Source organism: Myotis brandtii, unplaced genomic scaffold, assembly GCF_000412655.1.
Source record: "Myotis brandtii unplaced genomic scaffold, ASM41265v1 scaffold555, whole genome shotgun sequence".
Taxonomy (NCBI): Eukaryota; Metazoa; Chordata; class Mammalia; order Chiroptera; family Vespertilionidae; genus Myotis; species Myotis brandtii.
In genome coordinates, this window is record NW_005370065.1 from 648,643 (window position 1) to 666,768 (window position 18,126).

An 18,126-nucleotide genomic window follows, 5' to 3' on the forward strand; every position below is an offset into this window, starting at 1 on the left:
GTAAACACCAGGAGTCTCCGGAGCTGCCTATTGCACATCTACACTATGCTAATCTGGCCCCAACTTGCCTTCTTTCTTTCCTTTCCCCCCTTAGCCTCCAAATCAGCCAGATCAGATTCTGCATCTTTCCACACCATCCTGACTGGGAGGATTATTTACTGTGCCCACTCATATCTTACTCATCTTCAAGAGTCACCCCAAGTCCTCTTTCAACATATTTTTGTTGAGTACTGTCATACCCCAGGGACTATATCAACTTCCATGAGAGATTTGAGAAATAAAAAAATGAATTCTATCTTCAAGTGAGAAGAAAAATAAACTAATATTTATTGATGATTGCTGGTGCCCGGCCATGGTACCTGTTATTTAGTGTATTAACTATAACAACCCTAACTTATAGATCAGAAAACAAGCTCAAAGAAGATAATTAATGAACATGTCCAAAGTCACACAGCTATTAATAAATGAGTTGAGACTCCAACCCATATCTCTCTAATTCCAGTGTCTGTATCTGTCCATTTGTCCTTTTTTCCTTCCTAAACAACCTTTTAACCAGAAGTCTAGAAGTAAATAGTCTCTAGACCATTTGGCTATGTCATCAGGGACTCAGGCTTATTTTATCCTTCTGCTCAGCCATCCTTAGCTTATGTGATTTCATCATGTTTTTTTTGCCTTGAAGTCACATGATGGCTATCTCCAAGTATTATGTCTTCATGTAACAGAATCCAAAAAGGAAGGGAACAGGATAAATGGGTCACTGTCCCCACCCCACTCTGTTCTTTTTATTAAAGAGGAAAACCCTCTCCAGAGATTTCCCCTTATATCTCATTGGGTCATTTGCCATCCTTAGACCATTTACCAGCAATTGGCTTAGACTAATCACATTTGATCCCTGTGGCTTTGTACATTAACACCTAACCAAATTGAGATATGTTACCAAGATTGGCTCGGAAAGCAACCAACTGTGGCTGTCATAGAAAATAATAATACTTTATTGGAAATTATGTAATACCAGGGGCCCAATGCACAAATTGGTGCACCTTGAAAGAAACTGTGGGCCACGAGGCTGCAGTGAGCACAGGTGGGTCTCGGCCCTCCCGCCGCAGCCCCTGGCCCCCTGTCTGCTGGCAGCCCCACTCCTGCCACTGCAGCTCCCATGCACTGATGGCACCAAGTGATTGGGGCCAGCGCCAGGCATCGGCAGCGAGTGCAAGCGGGGCTGGTACTGGCAGTAGGTGCAAACAGTGGGGGGAGGTCAAGAAGCCCTGAGGGGCGATCAGGGCCGGCGCCGGCAGCAGGTGCAAGCACCGGGCGGGACCACAGCACACAGGAGCAAAGAATTTTCAGTAACCACCAGAGGCTCGCCCTGATGACAGCAACTGGTGCCCTGCCTTGGTCTGGCACCCCCACTCATCTGCTCCACCATACCGCGGTGGCCATTGCCCGCCATGTTCAGCACGTGCCCCCTGGTGGTCAGTGCATATCATAGCAACTGGTTGTTTGGTTGTTCTGCTGTTTGGTCTATTTGCATATTAGGGTTTTATATATATAGATGTGTGGTATTCTTACTCTAAACTTCTAAAGCAAAACCTCAGTGTTATCTCTTCTTCCGAAATCTATACCTTGTGTGTGTTTTTCGTTAATCCTCATCCGAGAATATTTTTTCCATTGATTTTTAGATAGAGTGGAAGGGATGGAGAGAGACAGAGAGAGAGAAACATTGATGTGAGAGAGATACATCGATTGGTTGCCTTCTGCATGTACCCTGACCTGGTCTGGGGATTGAGCCTGCCACTGAGGTACGTGCCCTTGACTGGAATCAAACCCCTGACCCTTCAGTCTGTGGGCCGACACTCTAACCACTGACCAAGCTGTTAGGGCTAAACCTTATTCTCTTTAATGTGATCTTTTTCTTTCTCTAGCCCTACCTTTTCATTGAGAGTGCATCTTTGGCCCTATTCCAACATTGTTTCTCTGCGTTCATCCCTTCTGTCCTCTCCTTTCTCTGGGCTGTGATCCTAGCATTCCTTTTTCAAAGCATAGATAGCCATTTTATTATCTTTCCTGAGATGGATGGCTTTTGAGAGTCAGTCCGAAAAGATGCTCCTTAGAATTCTCATGGTAGTTGTATTACTTCTGTACTTCTGTCTCTACACCTGAAGGAGACATGTTGAGGTATTTTTCACACAATTTCATCCTTTTGGGCTCCTTCCTCAATTCATCTCTCCCAGAATCTACATCCCCACTTTTATCCAGGCACCTTCCTATTTACATAATCAAAAGTCCTGTTCTCTTCCTTGCCTTGGATGCTAATTTTATATATTCCTAGGCTTCTTATTCATCGCCTTCTGTTCTTTTGTTCTGTTTTTAAAAAATGTTTTTATAAAATATTGTAGATATGAAATAATTTTTTAAAAAATATACGTAAGGTATAAAAAAATCACATTGTAATTAATACCTACCTACTTTAAGAAAAGGGCCCAGCCAGTGTGGCTCAGTGGTTGAGCATCAACCTATGAAGGTCACGGTTGACTCCAGGTCAGGGCACATGCCCAGATTTCGGGCTTGATCCCCAGTAGGGGGGTGTACAGGAGGCAGCCGATCAGTGATCCTCTTATCATTGATTCATTGATGTTTCTCGCTCTCTCTCCCTCTCTCTTCTTCTCTGAAATCAATAATTATAAAGTATATATATATATATACTTAAAAACAGACAAACACAAAACACCTAAGTATTTGGAGCCAAGCCTTGCTTCTTTCACTGTGGGTGTTTTTTAATAAAACTATATCCGTCTTTGAGTCTTATATTTCTCATTATATTTAGTAAGAATAAAATGAGACTCAGAGAATTAAATAAGCCAGACCTCTGGGTTTCCTAATCCAGCTTCCTAGTGTGTAACCTTGGGCAAATTACTTAACCTCTCTGCTTTAGTTTCCTTACTGTAAGTGAGGATGATAATAGTATAAACTTTTACCATTTGTACGTCATAAGTATCTATAGACGCAACCGGCAGACCTTTTTTAAATTCAAAATATCATTGCAGTTAACTGGTTAAAAGGTGGTTGTAAGGCCCAATTGGTGTGTTTCAGTGGTTAAGCATCGACCCAAGAACTAGGAGGTCACAGTTCTATTCCCAGTTGGGGCACATGCCTGGGTTGCGAGCTCGATCCCCAGTAGGGGGCGTGCAGGATGTTTCTAATCAATTAAAAAATAAATAAAATAAAAGGTGGTTGTAAGGATCATATGAGATAGCATATAAAGTGTCTATGATAAAAGTATTGGTAATTAGAAAAGAAGAGGGTCATCTTTGAAGACCTGCCTTGAAGGGATGAGGGGAAGAGAAGAAAAGATAAGAGAATTTTTAGAAAGAGGGGAGGAAGAATCAGAATGATGTCCCATCTATTTCAAATTATTAGTCACCCCTTCTTTTCTTTTTTCTTTTTTTTTAATATATTTTTATGATTTCAGAGAGCAAGGGAGAAGGAGAGAGAAACATCAATGATGAGAGAGAATCAATGATTGGCTGCCTCTTGCACACCCCCTACTGGGAGTTGAGGCGCATGTATCCTTGACTGGAATTGAACCTGGGACCCTTCGGTCCACAGGCCAGTGCTCTATCCACTGAGAAAACCAACTAGGGCTAGTCACCCCTTCTTATTGAACTTTTGGAGCCATTTGGCCCATAATTATAAATTGTTATATTTAATATTTAAAAGTAATAATTTAAGTGCTTTATAATTTATAAAGAGAGTTAACAATCTCATTCAATTCTTACAACTTCTGTGTAAGATAGATGTTGTTATTCCTAAATAGTAAATGAGGGAGTTGAAGCTCAAGAGGTAGACTTACCAAAGCAACAGAGGTTGAGTTGCATCTGGGTCTTCTGATACCGAGTCTCCTTTGATAATCTTATTTGCTTAACTAGATTTCAAGTTTCTTGAGGCCTAAATATAATCAGTAATTTCTTTTTATCCTTTATAGCATCTAGCCCAGTGATGGCGAACCTTTTGAGCTCGGCGTGTCAGCATTTTGAAAAACCCTAACTTAACTCTGGTGCTGTGTCACATATAGAAATTTTTTGATATTTGCAACCATAGTAAAACAAAGATTTATATTTTTGATATTTATTTTATATATTTAAATGCCATTTAACAAAGAAAAATCAACCAAAAAAATGAGTTCGCTTGTCACCTCTGACACGCGTGTCATAGGTTCGCCATCACTGATCTAGCCCAATGCTGGGTAGATATAAGTGTTCAAACTAGACTGAGTGAAGACTGGCATGTAGTTAAGAATAACATGCCCTTTCTCCTCTCTGCCCTCTAGCGTCCTCACAAAGCCAATGCTGAAGAGATGACCAAGTATCACAGCGATGATTACATAAAATTCTTGCGCTCCATCCGCCCAGATAACATGTCTGAATACAGCAAGCAGATGCAGAGATGTAAGTCCCTTCTGTTTGTTCCCTATGTTCAAGCCCCCAGTTGGATCTCCCTTTCAATTGGAGGGGGCCACCCTGCTTTCCTTTGTTCTTCCCATTCAGCTGACACCTGATTTCCCTTGCCTCCCAAGGGTGCTAAAGTGCTTCTTTTTTCTCTTCTGGTTTTCCTTGTTTCTGATTGTAAGGAATAGAGATTGAACCTCGTCCAGTTAGATTCACAACATTTTGCCAAGAAAATTGTAGTAGTTGTAATGGAAAAAGCACTGACCTGGGAGTGGGGATAAAAGATATAGGTCCCAGCTGTGACTCTTTGTTTTAAAAGTATATTTTTATTGATTTCAGAGAAGAAGGGAGAGGGAGAGAAATTCAGAAACATCAGTGATGAGAGAGAATCGTTTGGCTGCTTCCTGCACGTTCCCCACTGGGGATTGAGCCGGCAACACAGGGCATGTGCCCTGACTGGGAATTGAACCGTGACCTCCTGGTTCATAGGTCAACGTTCAACCACTGAAGCACCGCAGTCCGCCCAGCTCTGACTCTTAACTGGCTTGGCAAGTCACTTCCCCTCATCTCAGATTTTTCTTTAGTAAAATGGATTGGATGTCATACAACTAACTGCTCCCACTATGTGAATTGAGAATTTAGCAGCAACTGAGGACAGACTCTGGATGATGTAATCTTTGAGTTGAGGTGATTCTCCCCCTGTCTCTTGGGACTTCAAAGTCAGAACAGGTTCCATCTCAGAAGCAACACCCAATTTATAGGAATTATGGGGATTGTTTTAGCTGTGGGGAAAAAATATGTTCAAATTTGGGAGGAACTATCATATATGACTTTGCTCTTGTAATTTTAGAAATTCTCTCTGAGCACCTAAGATCTCAGTAAAACAATATAACAGCATTGTCCAGAGAGGTTTTCATAGTTTATGACAGCTTATTTTCAAATATCAGGAAATCTGTGGCACTTGTTTGTTGCTACTGGCCCAGGTAGTCTGAGTCCCAAGGCAGAAAGTTATTTATTCGTTGCAATAATTGTGCAGGTAGTGATTACAGAACCACAGGGACCTTCTTTGAAGCATTGAGTTTCACAGCTCCAGGAGCTGCTGCCCTCTAAGTGAAGTGTTTGCTCTGAATTAGCAGGGTCTTGTTTCCTTTCAACGTGAGACAAATTCATTCCTTTGGCTTTAGGGGTTTCCATTACCTATTTAGACTAGCAGTGAGGCTCCACTGTTAGTAGAGAGGGGTTCTCTGAGAGAGAAGCTGTTGAGGCAAGAAAATGAGCTTTTAAAAATATATATATATTTTTTTTATTGATTTCAGAGAGGAAAGGAGAGGGAGAGAGAAATAGAAACATCAATGAGAGAGAATCATTGATTGGCTGCCTCCTGCACGCCCCTACTGGGGTTTGAGCCCGCAACCTGGGTATGTGCCCTTGACCAGAATTGAACCTAGGACTCTTTAGTCTGCAAGCTGACTATCCACTGAGCCAAACTGTCTAGGGCAAGAAAATCAGCTTTGATGTCTTGGTTTGAATCCCTTAGCTCTGCCACTTAAATATGTGCTCTTGAGTAAGTCTCCTAGCCTCTCTGAGCCTGTTTTTGTTTTTGTTCTGAGTCTGTTTGCCCTTCTTTAAAAAGAAGACAGTAGTGTCTATCTTATAGTGGAGATTGGGGGCGGGTAAATTAAATAATGTATTCAAAGCACCAACTAGTATGACTTACAACTTTTGTTATTTTCAAATCTGTCAAGGCTGCCTGGCCAGTGGCTCAGTGGTGGAGTGTTGACCTATGAACCAGGAGGTCACGGTTCCATTCCTGGTCAGGGCACGTGCCCAAGTTGCAGGCTCGATCCCCAGTGTTGTGTGTGCAAGAAGCAGCTGATCAGTGATTCTCTTTCATCATTGATGTTTCTATCTCTCACTCCCTCTCCCTTCCTCTCTGAAATCAATAAATATATTTAAAATCTGTCAAGGCAGACAAAATATTAGGCCCTCCAGAGTGCACAGGTTTGGCTCTGGCTCACAGTTTTTTCTAATTTTCCTGAAACCAGCACTCTAAATTTGTGCATTTAAAAAGTAAGTCTGGGATTTTTTCTCATTGAAGATGAGGACTAGGAAGGATAAGGCTTTCTAAGGATTTCAGAGAACCTTATTGACTTGATTCATAGGATTATAGAGAGATATCACTTAGTACAGTGCTTTATAACCAGGGGTATCTACAGAGATATCAGGGATGTAAGAACTGAGCTCTCTTTAAAATATTTACCAACACCTAACCTAGGAAATTATACCTGAAATGAAATAGTATTTTCTTATGTCTAAAACACCCATTTCCTCCATGGATGCTCCACATCCTGAATGGGAATGCAAGCAAAATGTTGGAAACCCAGGCAAGCCAAACCCACTGCAGGAGGAAGCAGCCCGAGGAAGAAATTGGTTACCATGGATAAATAGCCTGGCCCAGGGGCCAAAGTTCTTATTGACACAACCTCCCAATGTTTACCCGGGAAGCTGGGGAGAGAGCCACCCACTGCGCATCCCCTTACACAGGCCACGCTTTCCCAAGCACTTGTCTTGGCAGGGCATCAGATCAGAGCACCCTTCACATTTAGGGCAGTGCCAGAGTTGATAACTCTATGGTTATTGCAAACCTTGATGATAACTCTTACGGTTATTGCAAACCTTGAGCTTCAGCTGTCTCAAGCTGGGTTCTCCTGCCCTTCTCATCCTAGGGGGTCTTCCTCCTTAGTCTAATTTGGGAACTATTATTGGTAACAGTGGATGGGTAATGGGAAGGCTAGGGCGAGAGAATAGGCTGTAGTCCTACCCCTGCCTCTAAATTCTTATGTATCATTGATGTCTCAGCAGTTTCCTTTTCTGTGAGAAGAGACTTGGAGCCATAAGGTTCCTCTCTTGCTCTGTGAGTCTATAACCTTCAGGTGTGCTTCCTTTCCTGTCCTTTTCATTTCATTTGCATTATGGTTTGCATGTGTTTATCATTGTGTTTTAGTTTGTACTTTTACCCCTTTAGGCCTGAAATAACTTTACTCCAGTTGTCACTTGTGGGTGTAGTAAAAAGAGCACTGGACTGTGGGATTCAAGACACCTGGACTCTGATTCTGGTTCTTGCCATTGCCTGGTTGTATAACCTTGGGCAAGCCACTTCTCCATATCTCTTCGTGTGGGGTTGATATCTGTCTTGTCTAGCTCATGGGATTGTTATGAGGATCAGATGAGATTGTGTATGTGAAATTACTGGGGAAAAGCCAGAGTATGTTTTCATAGGCTTTTAGGACAGGCAGGCCAATACTTGAATACTGCCTCTGCCATTTACTAGCAGTTCATCTCTCTGAGCCTGTTTCCCCATTCATAAAATGGGACCAAATTTTACCTCATATGGTTGTGTGAGGATAGATTATATCAGGTATTGAAAGCATTTAGCATAGTGTCTGGCATGTTGCTAAATATTCGGTGAATTCCTTGTTGGTCAGCCTGAGTGAGGTACAGTAACAAACCCAGGCTGGAAGAAGAGGCTAAATTTTTCTCCCTCATGTAATGAATCAACATTTTCCAAGCACTTACTTGCTAAATGTTTCCTCATCTAAGATTTCTGTTCATCTTCTCAACAATGGCGTAAGGTGGGATGTCATTATGACTTATTATAGATAAAGAGCCAAAGCTCAGAGAAATTAAATGATGTGACCCACTTACACAGCCAGTAAGTAGTAGAGCCTGGACTAGAATCCAAGCCTTCTGAATTCAAATTCTGTTTTTCTATCAGCTCATAAATATATAAACAAAAACTAAAGGAAATTGTGGAAACTAACCTTTCACTTATGTCTTTCAAGTCAACGTTGGTGAAGACTGTCCTGTATTTGATGGCCTGTTTGAGTTCTGTCAGTTATCTACTGGTGGCTCTGTGGGTAAGGAACATACCTCCTTCCTTGAGGGCTGTGCTGGGTTGTAATAGTGAGGTTTGTCTTTTAGGTCACTGTCCCAGTAGACTGATCTGTGACCATATGAAATGGTACTGTGGGTTTGTTTGTTAATCTTCACCTAAGGGTACCTTTTGCATTGATCTTCTAGAGAGTAGAAGGGGGAGAAAGAGAGGGAGGAGAGAAGCATATTGATTGGTCCCCTCCTACATGCGCCCCTACTGGGGACATGGATTGAACCTGCAATCCAGATACATGCCCTTAACTGGGAATCAAACCTGAGACCCTTTGGTCTGTGGCCCAACACTCCAACCACTGAGGCATACCAGCCAGGGTGGTCCTGTGGGTTTTTACCTTAGGTCTTTTTTAAAAAATATATTTTATTGATTTTTTTTACAGAGAGGAAGGGAGAGGGATAGAAAGTTAGAAACATCAATGAGAGAGAAACATCAATCAGCTGCCTTCTGCACACTCCCTACTGGGTATGTGCCTGCAACCAAGATACATGCCCTTGACCAGAATTGAACCTGGGACCCTTGAGTCCGCAGGCCGACGCTCTATCCACTGAGCCAAACTGGTTAGGGCAACCTTAGGTCTTTCAACTGTCCTGGTTCAGTCCCAGCCCAGGCTCAGTTTCTTGATATGGTACTGACAGGTGTCCTTGACTGATCTCTCCTACCAAGAGATCTTATATACAGGAATTCCCTGCTGACTTTATGGGATTGTTGAGATGCTATCCATAAAAGCAATTTGTGAACAGCATAGTGCTATAAAAATGGGAAGTGTCATCATTTGTGTTGTACAAAAGAACATGGTAATTATCTTTGAGGTCAGAAATATGCTCTAAATATTGCCCACTTTCATTAGTAACTTTTAGATTACCTCTAGAATTATTCTAACCCTTTTTCTTAACAGGTATTAATTTTCTTATGCCTGTTGTTTTCTCTCCTCCCCTCTCCCTTCCACTACCCAGTGTAATCTCAAGAAACAAAGAATTGCACAGGGGGAAAAAAATTGCCCACAATCACACTGTCAATGAATAACCATTGTTACCATTTTAGAGTTTGTACATTCATTCTTTTTTCTGTGTGTATATATCTGGACATAACATATATACATCTATATAATACAAAAAATATCTTGCATTAATCTCCATTTTTCATTTTAATAAATCTTTAAAGTTTCTCTATCTGTAGTAGATACAGCATGTTTTTTAGTGGCTACATGATTATTCCATGTTTTGGACCTACTTCAGTTGATTCAATTGGTCGCCTCTTGTTGGATCATTTGGATTGTTTCATGTTACTTCTATTAAAATTACACTTTAACAAATGCCACAAATGTACTAGAACACTTGAGTGTATATTTCTCTCTCACTTCTTGGACCTATTTGTATTTTGAGCCTCTGTTACCTTTGGCATCTTCACTGTGAACCATGGTAAGAAATAACATTTATATTTGCAATCCAAGTTGTGTACACACACACACACACACACACACATACTCAACTCAAAACTCTTTCTCACCCTGAAGCCAGTTTTACAGAAGACCAGTTATCTTTACTGTTATTCTGACATTTTTATTCTACTCTATTTTATTTAAGTATATATATATTGGTCATGACCCACTAAACCAAGTTTAAGGCATACTAAAGGGTTTACCACCTTTCGTTTAGAAAACAGTTTTTTTAGAGTAATATATTTACTGCCAGTTGGGATGGGATGGGATGGGAGGGAGAAGACTGGCTTGTGAATTGTATGATACAGCTGTTGAATAGGCAGGTCCTACCTCTCACTGGTTCCCTGGGCTTCTTGCGGGGAGGGGGAGAGTGGCTTGGTAATAGGCTTATGTTCTTTCTTCCCACGCCCAGCAAGTGCTGTGAAACTTAATAAGCAGCAGACGGACATCGCTGTGAATTGGGCTGGGGGCCTGCACCATGCAAAGAAGTCTGAGGCATCTGGCTTCTGTTACGTCAACGATATCGTCTTGGCCATCCTGGAACTGCTAAAGTATGCCTGCCTGGCCTTTTCTTTCGGAGAAGCACCTTAGGCCAGGTTCCCACTTACCTTTCCCCCTGGGCTTGCCTCCCTAGTTTGCTTTTCTTAGCAGTGTGTTGGCTAGGATATGTTCAGTGAGTGTCTCTGGCCATTCTCTACTTGACGGGGTCTTGATTTGATCTGAGCCCACGGCAAGATCAGGGGCAGGCGCTGCTCAGATCCTGCCTCCAGAGTGTCCCTGTGTGGCTGGAGTTGACCCTGGCTATAGAGTAGGAAGATCGGACTTGGTCGGCTTGGTCAGGCCTCTGGAGACACCCTGCCGCACTTCCACCTTCCTTCAGCCAGTTTCCACGTCTCTGGTGCTTAGAGATACCTGAGGGAGGCAGCCAGCTCGGTAAGCTGGGACCTGGCGCCCTTGGCGCGTCCCACTCAGAAAGAGCCCCCAGATCCCTGATCCCTTTTTGATCCTAGGTATCACCAGAGGGTGCTGTATATTGACATTGATATTCACCATGGCGATGGCGTGGAAGAGGCCTTCTATACCACAGACCGGGTCATGACTGTGTCCTTTCATAAATATGGAGAGTACTTCCCAGGAACTGGGGATCTACGGGTGAGAACTCCTTTCAGGGGCCAATCAGCTTACCCTCAGCTGCCAGCTCTAACTCTCATTCACCAAAAACCACTTCCTGCCTCTTCTGCCTTTCAGAACACCATTCTCCAGCCCAAGACACCTGCCCATAGTCTCCTTTCCTCCCTTACTCTGGAGGAAGGGAGTGTTGGAACATAAAGGATTTGGGAGAGAAAGGGGTTGCCTGACTCATGCACTTTCCTCCAGGCCACCGCTAAATCACATTACACTTTCCCCATATGGCTTGAATTTTAGGCTAGAAATGTCAGGTTGTCTCCCATGGGCTAGGATTTGGGACCCTTATGAACCATCTCAGGGGAAAAATATTTTAGGTCACTTCCGTTTTGATCATCTGACTGAAAGCTATGGACTCTATCCCCAGAAAAGTACATGAAATTTTGCATCAGATATCGAATAGTTAAGACACCTCCGCCTAAATGAAGTCCATCCATGGACCTCTAAGAATCCTTGGAAGCTAATTCATTGAACTGTTCTGTTACTAGCACGAATACTGTGAAATCAGCCATCATGCCAGTAACCCTTAGGTGAAAAAAGTGGCACTGATTCAATTGTTTGGTATGATGAGCATTAGAGTAACTGAGTATTTACTATTTTGAGAACTCTTTTTTTCCTTCTTTGCATCCCCACCATATATCCCTAGAGAGAGAGGGTGGGTGGGTAGAGTGAGCAGTAAAGCTCTCTGGAGAGGAAAGAGTTGTTGCAGGTAGGTATTCTGTGTCCCAGTCACCAGCCAGCTCTAACCCAACCCAAAGGTAGAGGTCTTTGTGCTGTGGGATAGGATATTTAATCTCTGGACCCATAAACAATTCCCAGTTTGGGTACAGGCTCAGTGGTGTGTCATGAGCTGTGAGCTAGACTTGCCACTGAGGGGAAGGGTACTAACCACAGTGTCTCTGGCCCCTCATGGGCCCCGCTTGCCTCTTAGAACCAGCCCCCATCCTTGAACTTCTAGCTTCATTTTTCAGTTTTATTTTAATGTCCCCTTGATTAGGATATTGGGGCTGGCAAAGGCAAGTACTATGCTGTTAACTACCCGCTTCGAGATGGGATTGATGACGAGTCCTATGAGGCCATTTTTAAACTGGTAAGTGGTTTATCCACCACCTGGGTTACAAATGGGATTGGTCTAAGGGAGGGGTAGCAAAGCACCCCCACCATATTTCAGGATCTTTCCCCACTGAGAGGCTGGTTGGGAGATGTGCTTCAACCCTGGATTGCATGCTATGTGTTCAGTTCCGGAAACAGAATTCATCCAAATAGTTGTTGATGCCTTCTGTGATTCAGGCCCTCTGTTGGACATAAGAATACCTAAGTCATGATCTATGGCCTTGAAGACCTCACAGTCTAGAGTGTGGGAGGCAGGCATATACCTAACAGTGTAGTCAGTACTGTTTTTGAGGGATGAACCAGAGGAGTGAGAGGCAGTCTGCTGCCTGGGCTGGGGAAAGGGTAGTCTGATGGTTGCACAGAGGTGGTGACATTTGAGCTAGACTTTGAAAAATGAGTTACCCATGTAAAGAAGGATGTGGGGACCGAGTGGGAGGGGTGGCATTCAACAGAGGGAACAGTGGTGCCAATATGTAGCTGTATGTAAGCCACTGTGATACGTGGGAGGAGTATCTAAGGATGTAGAAAATGTATGTTGGGGTCAGTATTTCAGAGGGAGCCTTGAATGTCCTGCTGACAAATTAAATCTTCACTTGTCAGCAGCAGGGAACCATTAATAGAGTAACCTAATAAAGTCAGCAAACACCAAATGCCTAATTTGTGCTTGTAGTAAGGGCAGGCAGCAACAGAAGCCTGAGTTATGGTCTCTGTCCTCAGTAATGGTTCCTCACAATATCAGGCTCAAAGTCTATAGGACTAGGTGAGTAGAGAAGATGCACCTAAGGGTCAGAAAGACTTCCTGGAGGAAGTCTTAGGTAGTGAAAGAAGGGACTGGGGGTTGATACAGAGGCCATTCTAAGTTCAGTGTTGGTAGAGCTAGGAGATCCTGTCAGATCAAAAACTGAAATTCAAAGTGGGAAAACCAGAAGCCCAGGCTGATACTTCCTTTTATCTACCACCCAGCATATGGGAGAGTGGAAAGGTACAGAAGAAAGTGCTGCACCCACTCTTTTTAGCCTAGAACACACATAGCTTTTCTTGAGGTTGGTGGTGACCAGGATGTTATCCTTTAGGTCATATCCAAAGTGATGGAGATGTTTCAACCCAGTGCAGTCGTCTTACAGTGTGGCTCTGACTCCCTGTCTGGGGATCGGTTAGGTTGCTTCAATCTGACCATCAAAGGTGAGACCAGGTAGCATAGGCTTGGGTGGGCAGGGTCCTGCTGGGTGCTTCTGTAACCCAGCACCACCTTCTTCCACCAAAGGGCACGCCAAGTGTGTGGAATTTGTGAAGAGCTTTAACCTGCCTATGCTGATGCTGGGAGGAGGTGGCTACACCATTCGTAATGTTGCCCGATGCTGGACATATGAAACAGCTGTCGCCCTGGACACAGAGATTCCTAATGGTAATAGCTCCAAGGCCAGGTTGGCTGGGTAGAGCTGGAGCTCACATGTCCTCAAGTTCACAACTCCTTTCCCTTTGGCTAAATGACCTCTCCTCTTCCAATACTAGTTATTGATTCTCCTGCTTATTCTCTTGTGTTTGTCAGACCATGGTCATTAATTTTTCCTGAGTCCTTTTTGACCCTGTTCCCTCTCCCTTTTTTGGTCTGAACAAAATTACCACTGGTTATTTATAGCTTTGGAATTTCTCTATATGGTAACTGGGGTAGTGAGTAAGGGAGTGCTCCCAATGAATATTGCCTAAATCTTTCTAAACCAAGGGCTTGGGCCTACTCATAATGAGAGAGACACACACACCACTGGTGTGGACATTGCAGAATGCCATTGAAAAGATTGAAGTACTATAGACATGATTCTCACCCTATTTTGGAGGCATTCTTCTCTTTGATAGTTGGGCTTATAGGTCCAGATAAACCTGTAAATGCTTTTCTCGGGGTCCCATGGTTTGGCCAGGTCTCATGACTCTCTCTGCTACCCCAATTAGAGCTTCCATACAACGACTACTTTGAATACTTTGGGCCAGATTTCAAACTTCACATCAGTCCTTCCAATATGACTAACCAGAACACAAATGAGTACCTGGAGAAGATCAAGTGAGTATATCCCCAGACACCTCTTGATTGAACATTCCAGGCTGTGGTTTGTCCCTAACTAGAACCCAGCCACCCTCTATACCATTGGCCATAGACAGCGACTGTTTGAGAACCTGAGAATGCTGCCCCATGCACCTGGGGTCCAAATGCAGGCGATTCCTGAGGACGCCATTCCAGAGGAGAGTGGTGATGAGGATGAGGAAGACCCTGACAAGCGCATTTCGAGTAAGACCCCGACCCAGGGTCCTGTACTTCCCTGAGTAGGCAACTCTGACTTCCCTCCACTGTTCTTGGTTTCCATTTCCCCGCAAGCTACCCATCTGTTAGGAAACCCAAGTTCAGTGCCTGTAGGAGCAAGTAGGGAACCTGAGTTCCCTCTGCCCTTCTCTTTGTCCTCTACCCTTAGTGTCTCTCAGAGGACACTCATGGGGAAACATTGGGCACTCCGGCTCTCTGTGTTTTCCATTGCTTCCCAGTCTGTTCCTCTGACAAACGAATTGCCTGTGAGGAAGAGTTCTCTGACTCTGATGAGGAGGGAGAAGGTGGTCGCAAGAACTCTTCCAACTTCAAAAAAGCCAAGAGAGTCAAAACTGGGGATGAAAAAGAGAAAGACCCAGAAGAGAAGAAAGGTGGGTATGGGTTAGGCAAAGATTTGGGTCTTGAGCCCCAGTACTGGAGGATGATGAATCTATGTAGGGCACTGGGAGGAGGGAGCTGACTTGGGCCCTGCCAGCTCCTGTGGGGATCTTCCTCAGCTCCTTGGCCTTTCAGTGGCTCCCAGAAGTGGCAAGGCTTACAAAGGAATGAAACTCAATTCATCATCTCCACCAGATTATCGAGCCCTGCCAGGCTCCAAAGCCAGGGACATGCCTGGGCTCCCTGTGGTCAGGAGTGTGGCCCTCACATACCACCCAAGCCCTTTTCCTGGCATTTCACCCCAGTTTCCCAGGGGGCTGCCTCCTCCCACCAGGTTCAGGCTCTAGCAGGTTGGGAAACCGGTCAGACCTGTTTGTTCTCAACAGGGCTCACTGGGTAGACCTGGGATGGGCTTTTTTTTTTATGTCCAGTGAGCTGTAGTGTGGGGAAGGGGTTTTTTGGTAAGGGAAGATCCCATGGGTCTTTCCAGAGGGTCTGTCCTTGGCCATCCCTGCACTTTTATGTTTCAGAAGTCACAGAAGAGGAGAAAACCAAGGAGGACAAGCAAGAAGCCAAAGGGTGAGGAAGGAGCTGTCAGCCATCTCCCTGGCATTGGTGCACCAGCCCCTTTGTCCCACTACACTGAGAGGGAAGGCACAGGGACAGCTGGTCCAGCTTACAAAGGCCTCTTTCAGGGACCAGTCTGTCTCTGCAGTTCTAGGCAGAGCTAGGAAGCCCCAGCCCTCAGCAGTCACCTGGGCAGCGGGGTCCTGTGAAAGTAAGTCATTGTACCCACACTTCAAGGCCTCTGGGGTGGGTTATCTCATACCAGTCTCTGTTCTCTCCACAGGGTTAAAGAGGAGGTCAAATTGGCCTGAGCAGTCCTCTCCAGTTCTGGCTTCTTGCAAAGCGCCCCACCTTTCTCCTGTAACCCCTCAGATTTTATATTTTCTATTTCTGTGTATTTATATAAAAATATATTAAATATAAATATTCCCAGGGACTAGACAGGAACCAGGGCCATGAGCCCAGGGCACACGTGCTGGGCACGCTCTTATAATAGCTGCCCTGCCATCCTTCCCCAATTCTTAATTTTGAACCATAAAGGGTGCCAGTTCTGGGTGAAAGGGATTCTATTCTCTTAAACATCCATAGAACATAATTCCGAAATGCCAAATTCCTGCTTAGTGGCTTTGGAAAAATGCCCATATTGAGCATTCTAGGAATGGCTGGGTCTTCAGGAACCCCCTGTTCTTTACAGGCGCCTTAAGGTAACATCAGCTACATTTAGATTGGTTCTGTTATACCTTCCCACTGGCCCCAAGTGAGTTAAGAAACTCACACTATCTGACCTCTGACCCCTCTCACTCCTCCATTTTGCAGGTGGGAATTGGTAGTTTCCTTTTTGAGATGCTATTTTTGGGGACTTTGTGTGTGTGTATGTGTGTGAGAGAATCTTTGTAATAAAATGGTACATTTCTATACCCTCCTGAGCTCATCTAGCAGTATCCCTGGGTTAATTTTTATTCCACTTCCCTGCCTTTCTGGGGTCCCTGAAGATCTGGGCAACGCCCCAACAATAAAAGAACCCTACAAACTTACCTGTCCTTCATCCCTCCCCTCAAGGTTTGAGGTGAACCAATCCTTTTTAAATTTTATTTTTTAGAGAGAGGAAGGGGGAGAAAGAGAAAGATTGATCGGTTTCCCCTGGCATGAACCCCAACTGGGTTTGATAACTTTTTGCTATACTGGACTACACTCCAACCAACTGAGCAACACTGGCCAGGGCCGAGATTAACCAATCTTCTCACCCTTCCCCCAGAAGGCCACTCATTAAAAAGCACCACTAAAGGGACAACATTTATTCCTTTTCCAAATGTTACAGTAAAACCAGGTGGAAGAGAATGGTTTTAAAAGTTAGACAAAAAAAAAAAAAAAAAGTAAAAATCTGAGATTTGGCCATTAAAAGTTATTTACAACAATGGGAGGGGGAAAAGAAAAGAAGTTGTTTCACATTACAGACCTCCCCCCACCCCAAAGCCTAATACTTGCTTACCAAGTCAAAAAAGAGACACAGTTGATTCACAAGCTGGAGGTTTGAACTTGAGTAAGACATTTATAAAAACCTAGACAGGGGCAGTGTCCTCCCCTAGCCCAGGTGCCACTAGGCACAGCACGAGACTAAAAACAGGGAAGGCTGGACACTCAGGGTTTAGGAGTGTAGGCACCCCACATCTGGCTCAGGGATTTGGGGAGTAAACAAAACCTACTTGGAAAAGAATTGGGGAGGAAAACAGCAATTGCCTTATGTAGGGGTGGGGACAGGGAAAGAGGTAGGGACAGGGGCAGGAGCATTTCACATCACTAACCTAACTTGGGAAACCATCTTCAACTGGCCTTAAGAGGAAGACCAGGTGGGTGATGGGAGAATCCACAGGAGGGAAAGGAGGAAAGGGAACGTGGCTGGGAGGGGGCAGCAGCCCCTTCCTTTCTGGGCACAGGAAGGCAGCCAGGGCACCAGGTCCAGGCAGTGACCTCACAAGGACAGCACAGTTTTTGCAGCTTAGAGATCACCCACCTGTCCCAACCCAGCTACTCATTCTGCTCGCCGGCAGGTGTAGGGCCACTCTCTGGCCCCGAGGGCGTGGACAGCTCTGCAGCCTGGGGCCCTGCCTCCTCTTCTGTGTCTCCGCCCTTGGAGGCAGCGCTAGCCTCTGCCCCCTTGGCCTGAGGCTCCTGGCTCTCGGGGGTGGCGACAGCCTTCCCTTCCTGGGCAGTGCCTTCCTCGCTGCAGGCACCGATCTCCCCCTGCTCCTGCTCTTCCTCTGTGGGTGAGGAGGCAGACGATTCACCCCCACCCTCCTTGCGATTTCTCTTGAAGGAGAGGCCACTCAATTTGAAAGGCTTCTTGAAAGAGAATTTCTTCTTCTTCTTGGGGGTCTCCTTGGGGGGTACCTCCCCCTTGGCCTCAGCTCCCTGGCTAGCGGGTGCTGGCTCAATGGCATCACCAGTGGCCCCGGCTGCCTCCTCTGTTCCGTTCACAGGGGGCGACTCCCCTTCACCCTTGGGGGATAAATCTCCATTGCTTTTCACATGGCCATTCTCCTGCGGGGCAGAGGAGACAGCAGTGAGGCTCAGGACGCCACCCCGCTCCAGCCCGCCTCTATCCCTTCCAGACAGCGGGGGCTCGACTCCTCCTCCTGCAGCCTCACCCCTCACCCGGGATCCCGTCAAACATCTCCCTCCTGCCCTTCCAGGCGCGCTGGGGCCGAGAGCGGAGGCCGCGGCCGGCAGGAGGCGCTGG

At 45.0% G+C, this 18,126-nt stretch overlaps 2 protein-coding genes across 3 annotated transcripts in view; one reads left to right on the top strand and one right to left on the bottom strand.

Moving 5' to 3' along the window:
- The window catches only part of HDAC1 (histone deacetylase 1), a 25,570-nt gene extending 9,250 nt beyond the window's left edge, over positions 1–16,320 (top strand). For both annotated transcript variants that reach the window (XM_005878351.2, XM_014549526.1), the window contains exons 3-14: positions 4,328–4,445; positions 8,288–8,362; positions 10,245–10,383; positions 10,843–10,984; positions 12,015–12,107; positions 13,204–13,312; positions 13,395–13,535; positions 14,078–14,186; positions 14,281–14,411; positions 14,663–14,815; positions 15,353–15,401; positions 15,673–16,320. In XM_005878351.2, coding sequence (XP_005878413.1) covers positions 4,328–4,445; positions 8,288–8,362; positions 10,245–10,383; positions 10,843–10,984; positions 12,015–12,107; positions 13,204–13,312; positions 13,395–13,535; positions 14,078–14,186; positions 14,281–14,411; positions 14,663–14,815; positions 15,353–15,401; positions 15,673–15,700 — 1,287 coding nt within the window. In that variant the 3' untranslated portion in view covers positions 15,701–16,320. The remainder of the gene's footprint in view (positions 1–4,327; positions 4,446–8,287; positions 8,363–10,244; positions 10,384–10,842; positions 10,985–12,014; positions 12,108–13,203; positions 13,313–13,394; positions 13,536–14,077; positions 14,187–14,280; positions 14,412–14,662; positions 14,816–15,352; positions 15,402–15,672) is intronic.
- A 349-nt stretch (positions 16,321–16,669) lies between these two features.
- The window catches only part of MARCKSL1 (MARCKS-like 1), a 9,219-nt gene continuing 7,762 nt past the window's right edge, over positions 16,670–18,126 (bottom strand). The window contains exon 2 of the mRNA XM_014549489.1: positions 16,670–17,991. Within this exon, the coding sequence (XP_014404975.1) occupies positions 17,415–17,991 (577 nt within the window). The 3' untranslated portion in view covers positions 16,670–17,414. The remainder of the gene's footprint in view (positions 17,992–18,126) is intronic.